Here is a 23,691-nt window from a genome sequence, read left to right as displayed (position 1 = left end):
TTTCACAGTTGCCTTTCTTGTTACTGTCTGTGTGTAATGTTGTCTGTATTTTACCCATCATAAGTTGTTTTGTTGCCCAAACAGCAGAACTCCTGTACTATCTTTAGTGTCTCATTTCTCTATGTAAAAAATGAGATGGGTTCCACATCGCCTAATTTAATTTGATTACACTACATTATCTTTGTTTTGCTTTTGTTGATGTTAATCTACTCATCTCATTTTTTGACACTTATCTGTTCTGTTCAGCTAACCTAAGTCCTGTGCTGTCTCCGACAGAATTAAAACATAACAAGCAATCCCAGAGTTTTAATTTTTTCAACCTTAACTTTAATTACATTTCCAGATTTCTGTTAAATTCCCTTTACTGCTTGCAGATTGTACAGATTGCCCATTGGGAATGGGCTACATTTCTCTCTCTGTCCCTTCTCAATTCCTGCATTCTTTTCATCTCCTTTAATTTTTGGCTGCAGGCTGGTCTCTGTACAATTTGTGGATAACATTGATACTGTATTTTTCCCTCCTACCATCATCCTTTCAAAGAGTGTAATTCAGACAACATTGCCCAAAGCTTTCTCTAAATCTACAAATGCTGTACACACAGGTTTATCTTCTGCAAGATCAGCTTCTACCAGTTCTTACATTATTCTGTAAATAATTTGTGTCACTGTTGTAACCTTGACTCGTTAAATTTATGTTCTGCTAATATTCACATGTCAGCTCATGGCTTCTTTGGAATTGGAATTATTACAGATTCCTTGAAGGCTGAGGGTATTTAACTTCTTTCAAACGTCTTGCATATCTGATGAAACAGTTTTGCCTCTGAGTTTTGCCACTGTTTTTCTTCCACTACTCTAATTCTCCATGCAGTGTCATGACTCCCATCTTGGGTCTGCAGCTCGTGGTCTCGCAGTCACATTCTCCCTTCCCGAGCACGGGGTCCCGGGTTCGATTCCTGGCGGGGTCAGGGATTTTCACCTGCCTCGAGATGACTGGGTGTTTGTGTTGTCCTCACCATTTCATCATCCATCATTCATGAATGTGGCGAGATGGGGATGAGAAAATTTGGAAATTTGTATGGGCACTGATAACCACGCAGTTGAGTGCCCCACAATCATTCATCATCATCGTCATCCCATCTTCTATTCATCTGCTTCCTGTTCTCTTTTCATAATATTGTCTGAAAGTTTACTTCCTTTTTATAGCCCTTCTATATACACTATCTGATCAAAAATATTCTCACAGCTGTTAGGGGACGTTAATATGGGGTGTATCTGCACTTCGCCTCTATGACAACTTGAACTCGGCTGGGTACACTTTGAGTGATGTTTCTGAATGTGTGTGCAGGAATAGTAGCACATTCTTTCTCAAGAGCAAAACCAGAGAAGACTGGGCTCTGGAGCGAGGTAGACTTTCTAACTCACCCCAAAGATGTTCCATCGGGTTCAAGTCAGGACTCTGGGCAGGCCAGCCCATTTCAGGAATATTATTGTCCTAAAACCATTACTACACAGATGCTGCTTTATGACAGGGTCCATTGTCATGACGATACAAACTGCCATCATCACTGAACTGTGTCTCTACTGCATGCAGAACACAGTGCTGTAAAAGAAGTTAATATACTTCTGAATATAGCATTTTTTAAGCACAGTAGGAAATGACACGCTAACCATAAAAAGCAGCCTCTTTTTAACTCCATAGGCTCCGTTGTTGTGCTAGCTAGACTGCAGGTAGCAGTTTGGGAGTCGTGACTGATTTCTTATTCTGCGATTTCATGTAATTCTTTCCCCCACCCCATCCCCTCACCCCCTCCCTCACTCCACAATGCTTGACTTTCCCTGTCCTTCGGTACACGATGTCTGCCTGGTCTTGGTTTAGCTGTGGTTTTTCCTTCGTATTTCTACTTCACAATCCTGTCACCAACAGTTGAGACTTGGGTACCTTTAGAAGGGTTGATGGCCTTAATGGATTTGTTATTCAGGTAATATCCAATGACTAGTCCACATTCAAAGTCCCTGAGCTCTCCTGATTGATGCATTCTGCTGTTACTGCTTCTGTACAGACAACACAGTACTCCCCACTTCATATTATACTGGCAGGTCTGACTCTTGTAACATATAGTGGTAAGGTGTTATTTTTTATTTTTGACTTGGTCACTTTTTTTTTATACAATCATAACTGCTTTTGGCCTTCAAAAGCCATCATCAGATGCTATGTGTGGCATTTGATGAATAAATGTTTGTACGTCGACAGTGCGTGAACACTTGTTCATCAGATGTCGCCCATAGCATCTGAAGATGGCTTTTGAAGGCTGAAACCAGTTATGATTGCATCAAAAAAAAAAAAAAAAAAAAAAAAAAAAAAAAAAAAAAAAAAAAAGAAAAGAAAAGTGACTGAGTCAAAAATTAAAAAAAAATATCATCTTAACATTAAGTCGATCACCTTCTCTGCTAGTGGAATGTCATTTTTTTCTAACATCTAGTGGTCAGTTCAGCATTACATAAGTGTCCACATACATTTGATCCGATAGTGTATTTATTCCACCTTTCATTCTGTGCAAAGCACTTGCTTGCTTTCCGAGCTCTTGTGTACATACACCTGCTTCTCTTTTCTCCTAAGATTTATTTAATTCATGTGTACATGATACCTGCCTTTCCCATACTTTTACATGCTTCAACAACTCTGCATTTCTCCTTTAGCCTGTCCTGCATTGCACTTTCTGTCACTTTCATTTTTTGGATATTTGTACTCCCATTTTCCTGCTTAGTTTCCTCAATTTTTATATTTTCTTTTTTTTTTTTTTTTTGATTAAATTCAATTTTTAGGGTGTTACCAAGGATTTCTACTAGACATTGTGTTTTTGTCTGCTTGGTCCTGTACTTCCTTCAAAATTTAATCAGTCAAAGTTACTTATATGCCTTTGACGTCCACATGCACAAATGCAGACCGCTGGGAAATGCATAGCACACGATGCTTAGCGTAGTACCGTATCTTAGGCTTTCTTCCGATTCCAGTCGTTTATGGAGCATGGGAAGAAGGACTTGTTAAATGCCTCTGTGCATGCTGTAATTAGTGTATAATCTTGTCACGGACTGTACAGGAGTGGCATGGGAGGCTGAAGAATATTTCTAGATTCGTCACTTAATACTGGTTCTTGAAACTTTGTAAGTGGGCTTTCACATGATAATTGATGTCTATTTTTAAGATTGGTATGTCTTTCATGTGGCACCCTTTACACACTGAAAAGCCAAAATTGCAATTATCTTCTGAAACTCCAGAGAAAATGTGCCTGACTACTCTTAGGAGACACAATACGTGTACTTTTACTATTATGGTTGGTGTTGGCTTTGTATCTTTCTTGGTTATGATAATTGATGGTTATGCTGTTCATAATAGCTTATTCTCATTCCTGTTTTCCTATTTGTTGTTAGACCTAATCCTGTTTTACTTCTGTTCAAATTTGTGCTCATAATCCTGTACCCATTTTGTCTGACTACAAGAACACGCAGATAATAAGACACAACACTTTATTATGACTAAAATGCTTATACAAGAAGACACTTGCCATGGAATGGCTGCACTTCCAGTCCCATAAATGTAGGTCGAATGTCAACATATGATTGAGAATGAGGCTGCCTGGGCCTGCCTCTATAATCTTTCGGCTGGCCAGGAGAGTGCACTGTGGAGAGGCTGCATGTGCATCCAAGTGTGGTGGTCTCTGCTGATGTTAGCATCTTCTGGCTTCTGTGGCACACTGTACAACTGTGTGCCTGGATTGTGGCCATGGAAACTATGCAGGTCACTCCACACCTTCCCCCCTTGGGGACGGAGTGTCGCTGAATCCTTGGGCATGGGAATAGGGCATTAGTGGCTGGCATGTGAAGCACCACAAAGCCCCATTGGTGGAGCAAGAGCTGATAAGACGGGCAATGGGCAATCCAAGCAGGGAGCCTTGGCAGTGACCACTGACAGTTGAAAGTGGAGGCAACTCTGCTGCAGACAGGCTGTGCAGGAGTCATCGAACCGGCTAGGTGCATGTCCACTGACTGGAGGTTCACCAGAGCTGCTGCCAGAGGCTGTGAAGTTTCAAACTTATCAGACGGAGGCACTGACGCAAGCAGAAGAGGAGGCTGGAACACCAGCGGATAGGTGGCATCTAGTGATGGGGGCACCAGCAAAGATGGGGGTTGGCTGGGATGGGGGAGTGGGTGCTCACCTGGACTTGGAGCTGATTTTGATGGTGCCAGACATCCTGGTCTCCAGTCCAGAGGGTGTAGACATGGTAGCTGCTCTGGTGGGGCCACTGACCAAAACCACTTGTCCAAACTGCCATCCCTGGTGGGAAACAGTACAGCGGAACACGACAGCAGGTGAGATCCCAGATGGAGTAGGTGGAGCAGCGTCCACGGCTGGCACTCTACATCTACATCTACTTCTACATCTACATCCATACACCGCAGGCCACCTGACAGTGTGTGGCGGAGGGTACCTTGAGTACCTCTATTGGTTCTCCCTTCTATTCCAGTCTCATATTGTTCGTGGAAAGAAGGATTGTCGGTATGCTTCTGTGTGGGCTCTAATCTCTCTGATTTTATCCTCATGGTCTCTTCGCGAGATATATGTAGGAGGGAGCAATATACTGCTTGACTCTTTGGTGAAGGTATGTTCTCGAAACTTTAACAAAAGCCCGTACCGAGCTACTGAGCGTCTTTCCTGCAGTGTCTTCCACTGGAGTTTATCTATCATCTCCGTAACGCTTTCACGATTACTAAATGATCCTGTAACGAAGCGCGCTGCTCTCCGTTGGATCTTCTCTATCTCTTCTATCAACCCTATCTGGTACGGATCCCACACTGCTGAGCAGTACTCAAGCCGTGGTCGAACAAGCGTACTGTAACCTACTTCCTTTGTTTTCGGATTGCATCTCCTTAAGATTCTTCCAATGAATCTCTGTCTGGCATCTGCTTTACCGACGATCAACTTTATGTGATCATTCCATTTTAAATCACTCCTAATGCGTACTCCCAGATAATTTATGGAATTAACTGCTTCCAGTTGCTGACCTGCTATTTTGTAGCTAAATGATAAGGGATCTATCTTTTTATGTATTCGCAGCACATTACACTTGTCTACATTGAGATTAAATTGCCATTCCCTGCACCATGCGTCAATTAGCTGCAGATCCTCCTGCATTTCAGTACAATTTTCCATTGTTACAACCTCGCGATACACCGCAGCATCATTTGCAAAAAGCCTCAGTGAACTTCCGATGTCATCCACAAGGTCATTTATGTATATTGTGAATAGCAACGGTCCTATGACACTCCCCTGCGGCACACCTGAAATCACTCTTACTTCGGAAGACTTTTCTCCATTGAGAATGACATGCTGCGTTCTGTTATCTAGGAACTCTTCAATCCAATCACACAATTGGTCTGATAGTCCATATGCTCCTACTTTGTTCATTAAACGACTGTGGGGAACTGAATCAAACGCCTTGCGGAAGTCAAGAAACACGGCATCTACCTGTGAACCCGTGTCTATGGCTGTCTGAGTCTCGTGGACGAATAGTGCGAGCTGGGTTTCACATGACCGTCTTTTTCGAAACCCATGCTGATTCCTACAGAGTAGATTTCTAGTCTCCAGAAAAGTTATTATACTCGAATATAATACGTGTTCCAAAATTCTACAACTGATTGACGCCAGAGATATAGGTCTATAGTTCTGCACATCTGTTTGACGTCCCTTCTTGAAAACGGGGATGACCTGTGCCCTTTTCCAATCCTTTGGAACACCACGCTCTTCCAGAGACCTACGGTACACCGCTGCAAGAAGGGGGGCCAAGTTCTTTCGAATACTCTGTGGAAAATCGAACTGATATCCCATCAGGTCCAGCGGCCTTTCCTCTTTTGAGTGATTTTAATTGTTTCTCTATCCCTCTTTGGTCTATTTCGATATCTACCATTTTGTCATCTGTGTGACAATCTAGAGAAGGAACTACAGTGCAGTCTTCCTCTGTGAAACAGCTTTGGAAAAAGACATTTAGTATTTCGGTCTTTAATCTGTCATCCTCTGTTTCAGTACCATTTTGGTCAGAGTGTCTGGACATTTTGTTTTGATCCACCTACCGCTTTGACATAAGACCAAAATTTCTTAGGATTTTCTGCCAAGTCAGTACATAGAACTTTACCTTCGAATTCATTGAACGCCTCTCGCATAGCCCTCCTCACATTACATTTCGCTTAGCATAATTTTTGTTTGTCTGCAAGGCTTTGGCTACGTTTATGTTTGCTGTGAAGTTCCCTTTGCTTCTGCAGCAGTTTTCTAACTCGGTTGTTGTACCACCGTGGCTCTTTTCCATCTCTTACGATCTTGCTTGGCACATACTCATCTAACGCATATTGTACGATGGTTTTGAACTTTGTCCATTGATCCTCAACACTATCTGTACTTGAGACAAAACTTTTGTGTTGGGCCGTCAGGTACTCTGTAATCCGCTTTTTGTCACTTTTGCTAAACAGAAAAATCTTACTACCTTTTTTAATATTTCTATTTACGGCTGAAATCATTGATGCAGTAACCGCTTTATGATCGCTGATTTTCTGTTCTGCGTTAACTGTTTCAAATAGTTCGGATCTGTTTGTCACCAGAAGGTCTAATATGTTATCACCACGAGTCGGTTCTCTGTTTAACTGCTCAAGGTAGTTTTCAGATAAAGCACTTAAAAAAATTTCACTGGATTCTTTGTCCCTGCCACCCGTTATGAACGTTTGAGTCTCCCAGTCTATATTTGGCAAATTAAAATCTCCACCCAGAACTATAACATGGTGGGGAAATCTACTCGAAATATTTTCCAAATTATCCTTCAGGTGCTCAGCCACAACAGCTGCTGAGCCAGGGGGCCTATAGAGACATCCAATTACCATGTTTGAGCCTGCTTTAACCGTGACCTTCACCCAAATTATTTCACATTTCGGATCTCTTCGATACTATTGCACTTCTTATCGCTATAAACACGCCTCTCCCTTCACTGTCCAGCCTGTCTCTGCGGTATACATTCCAATCTGAGTTTAGGATTTCATTACTGTTTACGTCTGGTTTCAGCCAACTTTCTGTCCCTAGTATTATATGGGCATTGTGACCATTTATTAATGAGAGCAGTTCTGGGACCTTTCTATAGATGCTCCTGCAGTTTACTATTAGCACATTAATATTGTTATTCCCTGTTGCATTTTGCCTACTCCTACCTTGCCGCGTCTCAGGAGAATCTTGACAGGGCTACGGGAACCAATACGAGTCATTCAGTAGTCTTGTCAGAAAAACCTGTAACATCTCCTTGGTGGGAAAGTCCTGCAGATATTTTTTCATCTGGTTATATTAAGGGTGAAAATCATGCAGTTGGCCTCCACATTACATTGGGAGTGAAAGGAAGAGGAGCAAACATGGCAAATGCCTGACCACTTACAGAAATCATGAAATGCCTGAGCCAAGAACTGATGTCCGTTGTCAAACACGAGAGTAACTTTGAGATTTTCCACAGAAAAAAAATTGAGTGAGCCTGCATAATGGCTTTGGTAGTGGCCAAAGAGCAACAGAACATATATGGAAAAGGCAATTGTGTGTCAATGACAATCAGCCAAAACACAATCAGAAATGGACCTGCAGATTCCACTTGGATGCGTCCCCAAAGCTGGGTTGCTGGAGGCTATGGGGAGAATGAAGTGTTGGGAGCAGCATGTTGACAAGCACATTTGGGACATGCAGCAGCTAAATGCTGCAGCTCCCAATCAATGCTGGGCCAGTAGGATGACCTCATCTAAGACTGAGAGGTGATGGTACCAGACAAAGTAGTGACAAAGCAGATCGGAAGTGTGGGCCAGAGGACTAGACAATGCTGGATGAGGCAGGTGACTTGCATGAGGACAGGGTCAGACACTGTAGCCTTGGTGACCCAGGTACTATTGATCGGGAAACCTGCCTGCCACTTGGTGGGATATGATATCCAAATGAAAACACACAAGCTCCTCTCTTTCAAACTTGAGGAAAATAGCTGTCATAGTGGTATTTGAAAAGGAACAAGGCTCAGTACTGCAATCGGTGGGCCATCTTATCTGGGACCTGGGTGGACAAACTGAGTAACAAAACTATTGGCCTCTGATCCATAATGGGTTGGAATTTGCTGCCATGCAAGAAAACATGAAATTTGGTGACTGCATACACAGTGGCCAAAGCTGCCTCCTCGATCTGAGTGTTGTGGACCTGTGCTGGAGTGAGAGTTTTGGATGCAAATGCCAGTGGCTGCTCAGAGTCGTCTGCATTCCTAAGGGCGAGGACTGCCCACACACTGTACTGCAAGGTGGCAATAGCCTAAACCAGTGGTTCATTGGAATCAAAAGTAGTTAGTCACTGTGTTGACCTGAGTTGGTCATTCAGCAAGGTTAAGGCCTGGTCACACGCTGGAGACCAGATACAGGAAGCACCCTTGTGAAGGAGGAGGCAGAGAGGGCGTACAATGTTGGAACCCCTGGGGATGAACCAGTGGTAATAGGAAATTTTGCCCAGTAAAGTCTGCAGCTCTTGCAGTGATGAGGGATGCAGGCAGATCTGTAATGGCTCTGGCAAGACTTGCCAGGTGTTGGATGCCCTGAAACAATATAGTGTGGCCCAGATACTCAAGAGATAGTTGGAAAAATTTGTACTTCTGTAGATTGTGACACAGACCCACAGCCCCGAGATTTCCAAAAAGGACCCAGAGATTGTGCAGGTGGTTGCTCGTAGCACATCCAGTAATGACGTCATCCAGGTAGTTGAAACAGAGTGAAATAGTGGACATGACCTGTTCCAGATAGCACTGAAAAATTTGTGGGGGCACTTGCCAACCCAAACATCAACATCAGCATTGATACAGGCCAAAAGGTGAATTAAGAACCATGATATGCTTGGACTCCTCACATTAGGGTAACTGGTGATATGCTTTGGAAAGATCAAGTTTGGAGAAAAATTAGCCCCCTTCTAAGCACGTGAACAGCTGGTCTGGAGGTGGCACCTTGTATATTTGTTAGCCATGGACTTAAAACTGCTGCAGAATTGCAATTTACCATAGGGTTTCTTCACAGTGACAAAGGGTGTGACCCATTCATTGGAGGAAATGGAAACCACAACCCCGAGAGGTGCAAGCTGGTCCAGTTCCTGCTTGATTCCTAGGGGTGTAGGAATCTGCCTAGCGCGGAAAAATCTGGGTAGAGCCAACTGCTTCAAGTTTATGTGAGCTTGGAAGTCTCTGGCACACCTTAGGCCAGGGGCGGGCAGGAATTCTGCACGTGTGCGGTGCACATGCACGTGTGCAGTTAACAGGTGTTCTGCGTGCACACAGGGGCAAGCTGGCCACCCGCTTCTCTCCCCTCCCCACCATACCCTCTCTCCGCTTCTTCCTCTGTAATGTGTTTTGTTTCCTGGCCTGCTTTATTGAATGAAGGAATAAGGTTAGTAGGAGTGCTTGAAAGTAATCATCGTTTGAAAGAGTACCTATTACCTACAATACGTTTTATTTAATTATCACAGGTGGAGTTTACAATACGTTTAATGTCTGGAACAACATTTCTACATACAGACAAATGCAAACAGTTACACAAATTTTCATTACTGATGTTTGCTCTTAACTGAGACTTATTCATTTTCATAACAGAAAAAAAATCTCTCACAAACGTATGTCGAGCCAAACATTGACATTATCTTCGCGGCTTCACGATGGAGACGAGGAAACTTGCTGTGGAAAGTCGTGATAAAAATCTATCACACGTCTTGCCAAAAGGAACCTGTCTCTCAGACGAGAATTATGCTGTAGACCTATTAATTCCATTTTCAAACTGGGATGAATATCATCTACAGAAACAGCAGATTGTCTCGAGAACTATTCAAAACCTTGGGATAAGTAAGATATATCCCCAAATCGCTTGAGAAATTCCTCTTTTATTGCACTAAGAACGGCAACATACTGAAATTTATTATAATGGCGTTCAATATTAAACTTCCGCTGACCAGCGAGAATACTGTCACATATTATACATTTCCAATTTTCACGTTTTTGCACAGAGAAAAAATGATTCTCCCATTCCTTTTTAAAAGATAGCAAATCTCCAATTCTCCGTTTCCTTGATTCACTCTGCATTTTCCGGTTATTGAAATTCACTACGTAGTGATCGCTTCGCTTCAACGTCCGCAGCTTAGCCTGGAACTTCACTGCGGCAACCTGCCGGCTGTCGCCACTGCTCCGTTCGACGATTGCACGCGAGCAGCACACATGCAGCACTGTGTGCTCATGAGCCGCGTGCAACGTTTGCCCGCCCCTGCCTTAGGCCATCTGCAAATATATCGTAAAATTCTGAGTACAGAGGTTCCAATGATTGATAGAGAACCTTGGCAGAAGGCATCAAACCCAAAGGGTTTCTGAACCAACGTTATGGACAATGATAAAGATCATAGGCTGAATCACTGATCTATAGGTAACATCAGATTTGAATTGGCCAAACAAGGGGATTTACTGTTTACCATATCACCATATGTGCCTGTTTACCGTTGAAAGTTCTGGAGAGCCGAGCTCTGAATATGTTTGGGCATGAAGCCAGGAAACTGCCACACAAGATAGTGAATGCTGGGGACACTCTGATCTGTCTGGTTGGGAGTAGCAAGCCGCACTTGATGGCAACAGGGAGCGGCAGCTGGTATGCTCTTTAAGTTCTGTGTGGAAGCAGCCACATCAACTGGTTTAAACCGCCACGATTTCATTCTATTCACATGCAGTGGAAGCAGCTAGACAATGCTGTGACATTACACCACGCTTCCAGCTGCTGGCCAGCAGCTTGAGACACCTCATAAAACAGGTCAGTGGACAAAACATCTGTGAGGGAGGGGTGTTATAATTGCAGGGCCCATTGCCGGACTTCCTTATCCGGGGCAGAGTGGATTATAACATTGCGAACCATGATGTCCACATACAATTCTTTTGACCTGGCCGTGACAAAATGGCGCTTGCAACTAAGGCTGTGGAGGGTTGCAGTCCATGCACGATAAGACTGATGGGGCTGCTTCTTACATTAGTAGAATTCAACCTAGCGGCCGTGATGTGCATGTGGCAGTGATAATAGGAAGACAACAAGCAGCATAAATTGTCAGATGACAGTGAGGAGGGTTCCTGCAACACCATCAATTGTTGCAATGCCTGATAACAAGGTGGGAGAAATCCATGACAAAAACAGTGCACAATGTACTTCTGCATCCGTAACATGGAATGCGTGGAAATGTTGCCGTCGGTGGTGTTCTTATGTTTTCCAATCTTCTGCCGTCTCATCAAACGGTGGGAATGGAGGAGGAATCTTCGCCAGAGACAAATTTTTGAGAGAACAATATTGACACAGCCTGTTGCATGACCATAAGAAGTTCTGTCTGTTGTTGCACCAACATTTGAAACAGATACTCCATGTTACAACAAAGTGCAAAAAGCAGCTGCACAACAAAACACATGAAAAACTTACCCTACTTGTTGCCAATGTATTCTGATCACAAGAACACACAGATAAAACAGACACAATGCTTTATTACATCTATAATGCTTGTACAAGAAGACAGAAGATACTTGTCATGGAGCGCCTGCACTACTAGTCCAATAAACAGAGGCTGAATATCAACATGTGACTGAGAACGAGGCTGGCCAGGCCCAACTCTGTAAGCCATCGGCCAGTGAATGGAGTGCACCGGAAAGAGGCTGTGTGCACATCCAAGTGTGGTGGCTTCTGCCAATGCTAGAGCGTTTTCCAACTTCTGTGGCACATCACACAACTGCAGATCCTGATCGCGGGCATGGAATCTACATGGGTCTCTACACACTTGGTCAGAAATCCAGTTCTTCTTGCCACCTCAGTTCTCTAATCCCCATGAAACAGTCGGCAATGTAGCTATTGAAAAGGTTGCTGCCCCTCAACAGAAACAATATGTTAGTGTGGCCTCTCCATAGATACTTCTCTGAAGTGTTATGACCATCTGTGCAGGAAATGGCTACTTAATTGGCATGGGGTGGATCCTCATTCGTAGCATACACAATTTTGTCTGTTGTGAGTGGAAAATCTTCCAAGCAATTTTGCAAGAAATTGTCAGTGTTGAAGCACACTGTTTTGTGAAAGAGAAATATCGAGTCCGAACCCATAAGAAGTAGGGGCAAGGCATAGACATTCTCAAGTTAATTGCCATGAATTGACATGGCTGTTCATCTAGTGAGAAGTGCAGATATGTTCTGACTATGTCCATCTTGGCCACCAGATAGTTTTTATGTTATTTCTTGTGACCATTGATGGACAGACATAAATTTCCAATTGTACATTTATGATTGCTTTGAAATTACCACAAGGTATCTTTTCTCACTAAGCAGTTTAACGCACTGTTGATATCCTCTCTAATTGCAGTTAGGATGAGTCAGGCTCAGAAGTAAGAAGGTGTAGCTGAAGATCTTAATCAAATATGAGCTACACAAATGTTGGCACACAGTAATCCCAGAGAAAGGCAGTTAGAAAATTCAGTGCATAGTGATTCAAGATTATCAAATGGTGCCACTTCAGATACCCCTTTAACACTGTCTTTTATTTTAAACCCAAAACCTGTGGAAATGTCCACCCCAGAAATGTTTTGTGCGTTTCGTAAGGGTACAGCAAAAAATGTAAGTGAATGTCTGCCTTTTTTGTACGATGCTGTTACACTTACTGCACAATGAGATGCAGGTGTTTGCTACATAATTTTAATCTTTCATGTGTGAGTTGAAACTGCTGTGAACCAATCTGGTCATAGGCCGCCTCATTTGTAGTAGAGGTTGGTGCTTCGGTATTGACAAGAAAATTAATGGGAGATAAAGCTGTTGCGGTCATACCATTAAAGGATTCAGTTGTCTTTGAAGTGCATTCATGCTGCTTTGGTGTTGTCATGACTTAGCTTGCAGGGCTGACTCAGTGCACCTGCAGGAGATTACTGCCAGATGTCCCTATATATAACACCATGGACAGAGTGTTTCCTAAGATGGATACTCAGCATGAGGGTTCTTTTAAAAGTAGTCTGGACAACCAAGATACTGATCCTTTCTGTTACAGTGAGGATGACCAGGAGAGGGTTTCATGAGGACTTCGATGCTTGGCAACAATGTACGGGTGCTGCGGATTTTTAAAATTATTTTGACAGCAGAGTTTGAACCTCAAATCCAGTGATGGTGATGTACTTGACATGTTCCAATCATGCTTGGTGTTGCTTGAATTTAAAGGCTGTTTTACAGTCAGGTTCGTCAAAATATTTCTGTAGTGCAGCTGACATTTTGAAAGTTTTTGCAGTTTGTAACACTTCCTCAATTGTAGGATTTGCTAGATTGTCTCTGCACAAACTTTTTTGTGTGCATTTATAATTATCATGTTTCATACTAACAGTTTACCATATGATTGTTTACAAGTTCCATTTTTACACGTGAATTGATACGTGTGAATGAAACCTTGAGCTCAGCTGCCTATGATTTAATTTCTTACAACAATGAAGGAATGTGAGCCTGGATGCTAAGACATAAGTTTACAACTTATAATGCTAAGAGAGCATTTTACGGATTTCCGATAATTCTATATACTCACAGCTACTGTAAGAGCACAATCCCGTTAGAAGTCACATTAACAGTGAGTTATTAGATAACAAAAAATTATGACACAGAAACGTGTGTGTCACTACTAGCCTGGAAGTGAATCTTGGACATTTGTAGTCATAGTTGCAGTCTTCATGTTCTGGATAAAGTGATGTGAACTGTGGTGGCATGTACTGTACTGGCATTTTCAGTAACTGCAATATGAGCTGCTGTTGTGCAGCTTGGTTGCCTTGTCCAAGGATGGCCTCTTGAGCTTATTGTGAAGTGTACTGCTCAGCCTGCTGTTGCACTTCTTTTGCTTCTTTTTGTGCTTACTGTCGCAGCTAATGTGCTTGTTGTGCCTGTTGTTGTGTTTGTAGATGCAGCTGTTAGAGTGACATTTTTATGAATTTTGGATCCTTATCAAATGAAACGTCCTCTGCTGTGCTAACACATGCACTAAACTCAAGACCTCATCACCAGTGTGACATCTGATATTAGTGTAATCTATACGTGCATTGACATTGTAAATGTGATTGATAGCCAGCCTAAGGTGTGGCCGAGCAGTTCTAGGCGCTTCAGTCTGTAACCGTGCGACTGCTACGGTCGCAAGTTTGAGTCCTGCCTCAGGCATGGATGTGTGTGATGTCCTTAGGTTTGTTAGGTTTAAGTAGTTCTAAGTTCTAGGGGGCTGATCACCTCAGATGTCAAGTCCCATAGTGCTCAGAGCCATTTGAACCATTTTGATAGCCAGGCCTAAAGTTTACCAGCAATCCCCATAGTTTTGCCAGAGTCCAAAGAGTCGCCAACTGGAACAGTACAGAATAACAACACAGAGTCATGGCCCAGTAGAATGGACTATAATGTTAATGATAGTTGTCAGCATAGCATAGCATTATTCAAAGTGCATGTTTCTGTTGGGTGGTTGTTGTTGTTGTTGTTGTTGTGGTTGTGGTCTTCAGTCCTGAGACTGGTTTGATGCAGCTCTCCATGCTACCCTATCCTGTGCAAGCTTCTTCATCTCCCAGTGCCTACTGCAACCTACATCCTTCTGAATCTGCTTAGTGTATTCATCTCTTGGTCTCCCTCTATGATTTTTACCCTCCACGCTGCCCTCCAATGCTAAATTTGTGATCCCTTGATGCCTCAAAACATGTCCTACCAACCGGTCCCTTCTTCTCATCAAGTTGTGCCACAAACTCCTGTTCTCCCCAATTCTATTCAATACCTGTGATCTACCCATCTAATCTTCAGCATTCTTCAGTAGCACGACATTTCGATGGGTGAGTGGTTGGGATGGTGAGTTAAATTAGCTGTGTAACGTCAGAGGTACCATCCATGTGATAGTCTTCTTTCACCATCTTGCAGTGCTTGGTGCAGCCTGTGGCAGTGATAATCTTAAGTTGTCAACCCAAGTGTCCTAAAAATAGGAGTTAGTGGACATTACTTGAAACTTCTTCGAACTGAGTTGTATTTTCCCCTTTGTCCTATGGTACTGTTTTGTGCGATTTAGGTAAAGCTACATTCTTGATATTTCTGTGCCAAGAGTATTGTGCTTAAAGTTGTGGCCAATAGTAGATTTGACAATTTTCTGATCACATTTCCTGAATGACAATGCTGCCATTGATGTGTTTAAATAGCTTTCTGACTGATACTCATTGATACTTTTACAACAGTGTGTTTATTTGCCCCAGCCTGGAGTTGAGATTAGCAGTTGCTACTTGTTTATGGTTTGCTAGTTGTTGCTGGTATGCTTTATGAGGAACTATCACAAAGGCTTCTTGGTACTCAGGCTGTGTCATATAATGTTATCATCTCCTCTAGGTACTTTCACTCTGATTTTCCTTCTGTTAGAATTAGTTTAGCTGCTGTGCCGATGTATGACAAACTATTTGAAGTATTTTTCATAATGCAGGTAGTGTAATTTCTGCAGTGGCTTTTATTTGTAGTATACATGTGATCTGCTTTGGCTTCTCGTGGATAGCATTAAGTATCTGTGGCCAGACAAATACTGTGGTGTAGCAGTAATTTTGTTTAGGGCACTGTGTAGAATTATGATTAAAATTCAGAGGACACATTAGGTAACCAAATGTCATCACTTTCATATAATGTGAATGATTTAAGCAATGCACACCAGGAAAGTTCTCAGCAGGCACGAATGTTATCTGTTCCATATTTAATTAGCATTTGGAGTGACTTCTCATGGCAGTGATGGGAGCTTCGAGCTACCACGCCATCTAGTCAGCTTGACTGCAGTGCAGGTTCTGCCAGCATAATATATGATTGTTTAGGAAATCACCGTTAGCTCGTGCTAGCCTCCTGACAATAATACCTCTCATACCGGCCTGGTGCCACATCTATCTCCTGTCATCACAAATATATTAATGGAAACCGTTTCAAAATCCATATAGTAGTTCCTAAGATTAGTTCAAATACATAGGCAGAAACTGCAGTGGGGGACTTAAAATTAGCTTAGTAGATGTAGGGCAAGTATTAAATGTGAATGCTACAGAAAAGGCCTTATAATAGGTGTATAACATGAATTTTTGACATCACATAGCATTGTGTTTAGCAGACTGATGTGGGGCCATACGCACACATAATAGAAGACTGTATTAATTAGCTTTTGAACCCTCGCTCTTCTTCTGGTACAGATTTCACATGTTCATGCACACTATCATGTCTGTGATGACACTGATTATTAGAGAGCTGTTGCTTGGGATGATGGCTGCGGGGATGCAGGGGGGGGGGGGGGGCAGGGAAAGATGTGCAAGGGAAGGAGAGGATAGGGGGATAGGGTGAGGTAAGACAGGTGGACTCAGTAGCTGCACGACAAGACGAAAGGAGTTCTGAGGGGACAGAGTGTTTGGATGTAGAAAGAGGGAGGGGAGAAAGAGAGGAAGGTGGTCAGAGACGGGGGAGAGAAAGGAGAAGGGGGAAGGGGAGAGGGATAGAAAATGGTTGAGGAGGGGAGAGAGAGAGAGAGAGAGAGAGAGAGAGAGAGAGAGAGAGAGAGAACCACATGGGGTGGGTGAGTGGTGGGAAAAGGCATTAAACATCCAAATGGGAAGGAGTGTGTACAGTGATAGAAGAGGAAACAGAAATGGTAAGGTGAGGCAGTGGGAAACAGGATTTAGTAGCTTAGGCCAGGGGGATCGCAAGAATGCAAGATATGCTGGAAGGGAATTCCCACCTTTGTAGTTCAGGTAGACTTGTGACGGAAGGGAGTATCGAAATGGCTTGCGTAGTGAAGCAGCTGTTGGTCATTTGTGTTGTGGTGCACAGCATGTTCAGCATTTGGATGGTGAAGTTTGTGGCTTGCCATAGTGTGGTGATGACCATTCATTCAAGTAGGTAGTTGTTTACTTATCATGCCCACCTAGAATGCTTTCACGCATAGCTCTGTCTTTCAGTGGGTAGAAAATGCCTGTGACTCGACTGTGGTAGGAGACAGAGGGTGGATGTATGTCTTGCTTCTGGGTTGTCCACAAGGGGATGATCCATGGATTGCAGGATTGAAATACGGATGGACAGGTATACTGTGTAGGTTAGGTCGGTGCCAGAATACAACGTTGGGTGATTTGGGTAGTATTTTGGGTAGGATATCCCTCATTCAAGATGTGAAGAGAGGTAGGCAAAGCCCTGGTGAAGGATGTGGTTGAGCTTTTTGAAGGCTACTGGTGGGTGGCTGGTTAACTTATTTACTGGTGTCAGAGGATGGATGAGTTGGATATTGTCTGTCAGTAAATGCTCTGGTAAGGTTACTTGCATGTTTCGCCAACTGCTTTTCACTGCCTGTATGGAATCCACAGGTGGCAAGGCTGTAAGGAAGAGTTCTTGACACAGAATAGGTTTGACACATAATAGGTGACAGTTGTGAAAGTGGAGGTACAATGGAGCCATCTGAGAGGTGGATATCGAATCCTTTGAAGGTGGCTCAGTGAGTTGAGGAAAGACCAGGTGAAGTGGATTTACGAGGAAAGATCAAAAGTTATACTTGCCAAGCATTCTGACCATGAAATGTTATCAGTGACTCTGAATCAGGCAAGGGGTTTTAAATGCTGACCGGATAAAAAAAATTTCTTCAGATGGCCCATAAATAAGTTACCGTGTGATGGTGTCATGTTAGTTCCCGTGTCAATACCAATGATTTGTTTATAGATTTGGCTTTCAAAAGTGGAATATTTGTGGGTCAAGATATAGTTGGCCAGGGGAACTGGGAAAGAGGTGGTGGGTTTGGTATCAGGACAACGCTGGAATGTTGGTGTATGAGAATTTTGCATACACAGTGATTGACAAGAAGTCTGTTGGTAACAGGACAGGAACTTTGGAAAGGAAGTGAGCTGTACCTTGGACGTAGGATGGGAGGCTGCAGACAGTAGTTTGGAGGTGGTGTTCAAAAGGGGCAGTTGTTCTGTAGAAGCATTGTAATCAGTCACAACAGGACAACCAGTAGGGAGACCTGTGGAAGAGGGGTGGTTGTGTAGAGCTTGGGGAGTATATACAAGGTAGAAGGGTGGGGGATCGTCAGCTTGGAGGAGGGACACGGGTTCAAGTTTCAGGTTTCGGGTTGGACCTAAGGCCTTAAGGAGCTGCTGGAGATCTTATTGGACTTATGCTATTATTGTTACACAAAGAATTGTTTGCAAATTTGCTTATTTTTGTACACTTATTCCACATATTGGCTTGTAATCGTACATCGCTTGATGTTTCTTTTGCAGTGTTTTGATTCAAATTTGGTCTGTCATGGAAACATGATTCTGCATAAAGCCACTAGCATTCAATTTCAGAAAGTACACTTGTTCAAATGTGCAGTGTTTCTTATTAAATTTTTCACAGCTATTATTTTTGTACCCAGCATAGAAACTACCCCTGCTTCAGCTGTAATGTACTAATGTGTATTCTACTGAGACTAGATCTTCAGATAACAGGAAGCTAAAATATTTTATTTATTTCTTGTGTGTTTTTAAACTGTTTCAGGTAATGGGTATGTTCGTCTCATTTGGACCCCTATCATGTTGGTTGTGAGCTGCTTGTTAGGACTCAGTCTGGTTTCTCTGCTGAGCCCTGAACGATATTTGTTGTTTCAACAGTCTGTAAAGAACATCTTACATCCACCAGCAGCAGAGTTGCTTTGGCAGTTAACTGACTACATCAGTCATGGAATTTTGCAGTGCAGTACTTATGTCATGGAATTTTGGGTATGGCTGAAGGAGGAAGAAAAGATCCAGGAGGCGGCTGCATACTTAATCAGTGTCTGGCGTTTGTTGTGTCTTAAGGTGGAAGTAGTATACAGGACGCTCAGTGATCAGTTGCCTTTATACATAGATATGGTCAAGAAAAAAATATCATAGTTTTCCTCTGAAAAATTGTACATCAAAAATTTTTGATACCTTTATTCATTGTGAGAATACAGTGTGAATCTATTTCCTTTAATTTTTATTGTGTTCACTCATTTGTAATTTATAGAACACAACACACATCTCAAGTACATTTTCTCTTTGGTAACTGTGCAATGCATTTACATAGTTCATACATATTCTAGTTCATCTATTCAAACAAAATACTGATATTAGAACTTTGTAAAAAGAACACTGTATAGTGGAAATTTTGATACATTCCATTCTACCTGTATGTTACAACATATTTGAGTTAAATGGGGTTTTGAGTAACTTTGACACACGTTTTGCACAACCTCTCTCCTGTTCTGCGCTGTTATGGATACATATAAGCATAAAAACAGGCATGCATTTGTGTTTTGCATACATTCATATGAAATGATGGGTAAAGTTTAAAACATTTTTTGTGCTGTTTGTCCCCAGGGCAGCAACATTGAGATTTTCATGTAGACCCATTTCGTAACGTTTTTTTAAGAGAAACTGCATGTTACTTCACTGTCCTGTGAATTGAATTTCTATGACTTGGTCTGTGGGAATTATAGCTGTAAAATAAAGTGTGATATTTGCAGGAAATATTTTAGGAGACACTTTAATTACAGTTCAGAAATTGGCTTCCATGCACAAAGTGAGTGGACAGTGCACATACTGCAATTTGATAATCTGTAATGAATTTATAGATGTTTTGAGGAATAACACTGTTCTTCGTACCAAAGAATAAATGCACTGATTTTTACTAAGAAGTTTTTCATGTTTATTAATGCCAGCTATTACCTGCATAATAATAATAATAATAATAATAATAATAATAATAATAATAATAATATATTTTAGGATTTAATACATAATTCAGGACTTTAGAATAAACATTAAATTGTGCTTCATTCCTATAGCCAAATGAAGTTGCTCAGTGGTTGTAGTGCTTCAAGAGTTTCCGCATAAATTCTAGAGCCACTCGTCCTTCTACCATCTCGAACACACGATATTTTAAAAATAAGTGTGAGAGAACGTACTTACTGCGCGACACAGGTTTGTGTGTGCAGGCGGGAAAGGAGTCACGAGCACAAGGCAGATGCGATGGCCGAACGGTATCGACAAGTATTTGCCGCTCGCACCACAGAAGTTGTATTGGAAGAACAAGGAGTGTTTATGTATCTTATGGTGTTTTATGTCATTGATTATTGTAATGAGAAAAAAGAACAGTTGAAAAATTATTAATGATACTTTATGCGTTGGACTTGCTAGAAGCAAGACATGTTCATAAATTATGTGGCTGTAAAAACTACACTATTGCTAATGTACTTAATCGGATCTGACGTGAGATGAGTCAGTTGACTTGTATGAGTTTGAATATTTATATGTGGGAGATATTGAATTTGTTCTCTGTGAAAGCTGAAATTTACTATGACTGAGTTAAAAGTATTCTTAGAGTATTAAATTATTTCAAAACTAGAGAGAGTGTTACAAATTCCCGTAACCAGCATTATTCTTCAGAGAAGGAGGTTTTGGAGATCGACGGAGCCGGCAATCCAGAGAAGAAGATTGGCTGTGCTTGCCATGTAAGTCAACTGATGGCGGAGAGGTGTGAATTTTGCAACCCAACTTCACACCGCTTCAGGTCATCTAAAGTGTTAATGGTTAAGACTTGAAAGTAACAGAGCTCAAATCCATGACACTTACTAAAAGTAGTAGTTGTAAATCCTGAAGATCTTCAACTTCACCAGGGCATGACATTGTTGGGGCACAAATTTGCACTTTTTTGCTGAGCGTATTGTATTTATTATAAATATTATTACAGTTCTGTTTGAAATTTCTTCAACATCATCAGTTTAGTTTGGAATTTTTTTTATTTATTTTATTAAACCTATGTCCAAAAACGAGCCTAGGTATCTACATCAGTAGTAAAAGACATTCCTTGACTGCAGCTCTATCTGACAACCTTCCTTTCTTCACATCTCTCACACCCCAGTGCTGTCCCATTTAATATTATATAGTTCCACATTATTTCATTACCTGTCTTATAAGTTACATGCAGTTTTGGTCCCTACATGTAAAGTAATAGAAGCAGCCAAGTCTTTGAATCAGTATATTTTGTTTTAACTAAACTATGAGGTTATATGAATAGTGCAAAGGTTACAAGTAATGCCTTGTGTTATGAAATCACTGTCCAAGTTAACTGAATTCACTACTTCCAATACACTTTAAGCTGAACTAAGAGACCGACATACCAGGAACTCCACTTAGCAATAAGGCCACCAACAATCCTGTCTGTGGGGTACAAGCCTGCCAGCCCCGAAAAGAGATAAGCCAGTGGTGAACTGTCATCAGAGCAGGGCTCACAGAAGTATCAGCTCGTCTCCAATTGCTTATATGTATGCTGAGGATGGAGAAATACATACCATGAGATCATACGTTGACAATATGCTACCAAAGCATCATCTTCCTTTGGTTGGTCAGTGCCAATCAGTAGTTTTCTACTGCAGAAAATAATGTGCTTTATCTGGAAGATTGCATCATATATTGGCAGAAAAGCACACTGATCCCAACAAAGAGAATTCTTGTAGTTGGCAGATAGATAATTTATTGATGGCAGAACCAGTGAATGTCAGTTTCCATGTCTTTGTTCCTTGTAAACCTTTCCAACAGTTTTGACCTTCTGTCACCTGGAAGATAGTCAACAACCCTTACTTTTTTTCTACAAATGTTATATCCAGCACATTGAGTTCATGCATAAAGTCCAAATGAAGTTGAAATTCCAACGGTAGTTTGGCCAGTTCATTGTTTACCAAATTTTCTGCTTTATAAATCTGCCAGTTCTTTGTCACTGGCTGATGATATTTCTGCCACAAGTTCCAGTGTATCATTTGCACCATCACATTGTGTCTCTGATTATAATTTGTCCCTGTGATCTTTTTACAACAGCACAGCATGTTGTTGGCTGTCTTATCAGATTCTATGCAAAGTCAGGTCTTCTGATGATTTATCAATCCTGGCTTAGACAGTATCTGTTTGATGCCGGTCCCCTTTCCTGCCAAAATCAGTTCTGTTTCCTGGTTCAGTGTTCCATTGGTCAGCCGTAAATATTTCTGCTACCATCAAAAAGTTTTCAGTTTTATTCTCAGCTAGTAAGTCTTACTTCTTCTACAACTCATTTTTTATTTATTTATTTATTTTAGAATTATGAATGGTTCTAGGAATTATTATTGGATGTAGAAGAAGGCAGAAATTGCTGTAGGTACAAAAGCAAAATTACCCTGTGACAAGGAACATAGATGTTTTCTAACAGATAAAGGAGAAAGCAATATGTTAACAAGAAAGTAATATCTACAGTGAGGTTGGGAGAACTTCTGCGTGTGCATTAAAATATTGCTTGCGCATACAGGTGTAGGGGTCATTCCATGTAGGCATCATCCCTTCACAGAACCTCTAAATCTACCCATTGTGCTCTCCCACATGCAAGGTTATGTTGTAGTCTTCAGTCCAGAGACTGGTTTGATGCAGCTCTCCATGCTACTCTATCCTGTGCAAGCTTCTTCATCTCCCAGTACCTACTGCAACCTACATCCTTCTGAATCTGTTTAGTGTATTCATCTCTTGGTCTCCCTCTACGATTTTTACCCTCCACACTGCCCTCCAATACTAAATTGGTGATCCCTTGATGCCTCAGAACATGTCCTACCAACCAAACCCTTCTTCTAGTCAAGTTGTGCCACAAATTTCTCTTCTCCCCAATTCTATTAATTTCCTCTTCATTAGTTATGTGATCTACCCATCTAATCTTCAGCATTCTTCTGTAGCACCACATTTCGAACACTTCTATTCTCTTCTTGTCTAAACTATTTATCATCCATGTTTCACTTCCATACGTGGCTACACTCCATACAAATACTTTCAGAAACAACTTCCTGACACTTAAATCTATACTTATGTTAACAAATTTATCTTCTTCAGAAACAATTTCCTTGCCATTGCCAGTCTACATTTTATGTCCTCTCTACTTAGACCATCATCAACTGTTTTGCTTCCCAAATAGAAAAACTCCTTTACTACTATAAGCATCTCATTTCCTAATCTAATTCCCGCAACATCACCCGATTTAATTCGACTACATTCCATTATCCTCGTTTTGCTTTTGTTGATGTTCATCTTACATCCCCCTTTCAAGACACTGTCCATTCCGTTCAACTGCTCTTCCAAGTCCTTTGCTGTCTCTGACAGAATTACAATGTCATCGGCGAACCTCAAAGTTTTTATTTCTTCTCCATGTATTTTAATTCCTACTCTGCATTTTTCTTTTGTTTCCTTTACTGCTTGCTCAATATACAGATTGAATAACATCGGGGAGAGGCTACAACCCTGTCTCACTCCTTTCCCAACCACTGCTTCCCTTTCATGCCCCCCGACTCTTATAAGTGCCACCTGGTTTCTGTACAAATTGTAAATAGCCATTCGCTCCTTGTACTTTACCCCTGCTACCTTCAGAATTTGAAAGAGAGTATTCCAATCAACATTGTCAAAAGCTTTCTCTAAGTCTACAAATGCTAGAAATGTAGGTTCGCCTTTCCTTAATCTATTCTCTAAGATAAGTCGTAGGGTCAGTATTGCCTCACATGTTCCAACATTTCTACGGAATCCAAACTGATCTTCCCCGAGGTCGGT

At 41.7% G+C, this 23,691-nt stretch overlaps 1 protein-coding gene across 4 annotated transcripts in view; it reads left to right on the top strand.

Moving 5' to 3' along the window:
- Positions 1 to 19,072, top strand: part of LOC126259350 (leucine-rich repeat-containing protein 59-like) — an 85,853-nt gene extending 66,781 nt beyond the window's left edge. For all 4 annotated transcript variants that reach the window (XM_049956071.1, XM_049956072.1, XM_049956068.1 and 1 more), the window contains exon 7: positions 18,617 to 19,072. In XM_049956071.1, the coding sequence (XP_049812028.1) occupies positions 18,617 to 18,990 (374 nt within the window). In that variant the 3' untranslated portion in view covers positions 18,991 to 19,072. The remainder of the gene's footprint in view (positions 1 to 18,616) is intronic.
- Positions 19,073 to 23,691: the final 4,619 nt, after the last annotated feature.

The sequence above is a fragment of the Schistocerca nitens genome, chromosome 5 (assembly GCF_023898315.1).
Source record: "Schistocerca nitens isolate TAMUIC-IGC-003100 chromosome 5, iqSchNite1.1, whole genome shotgun sequence".
Lineage (NCBI taxonomy): Eukaryota > Metazoa > Arthropoda > Insecta > Orthoptera > Acrididae > Schistocerca > Schistocerca nitens.
This window is presented reverse-complemented; position numbering and strand designations above follow the sequence as displayed.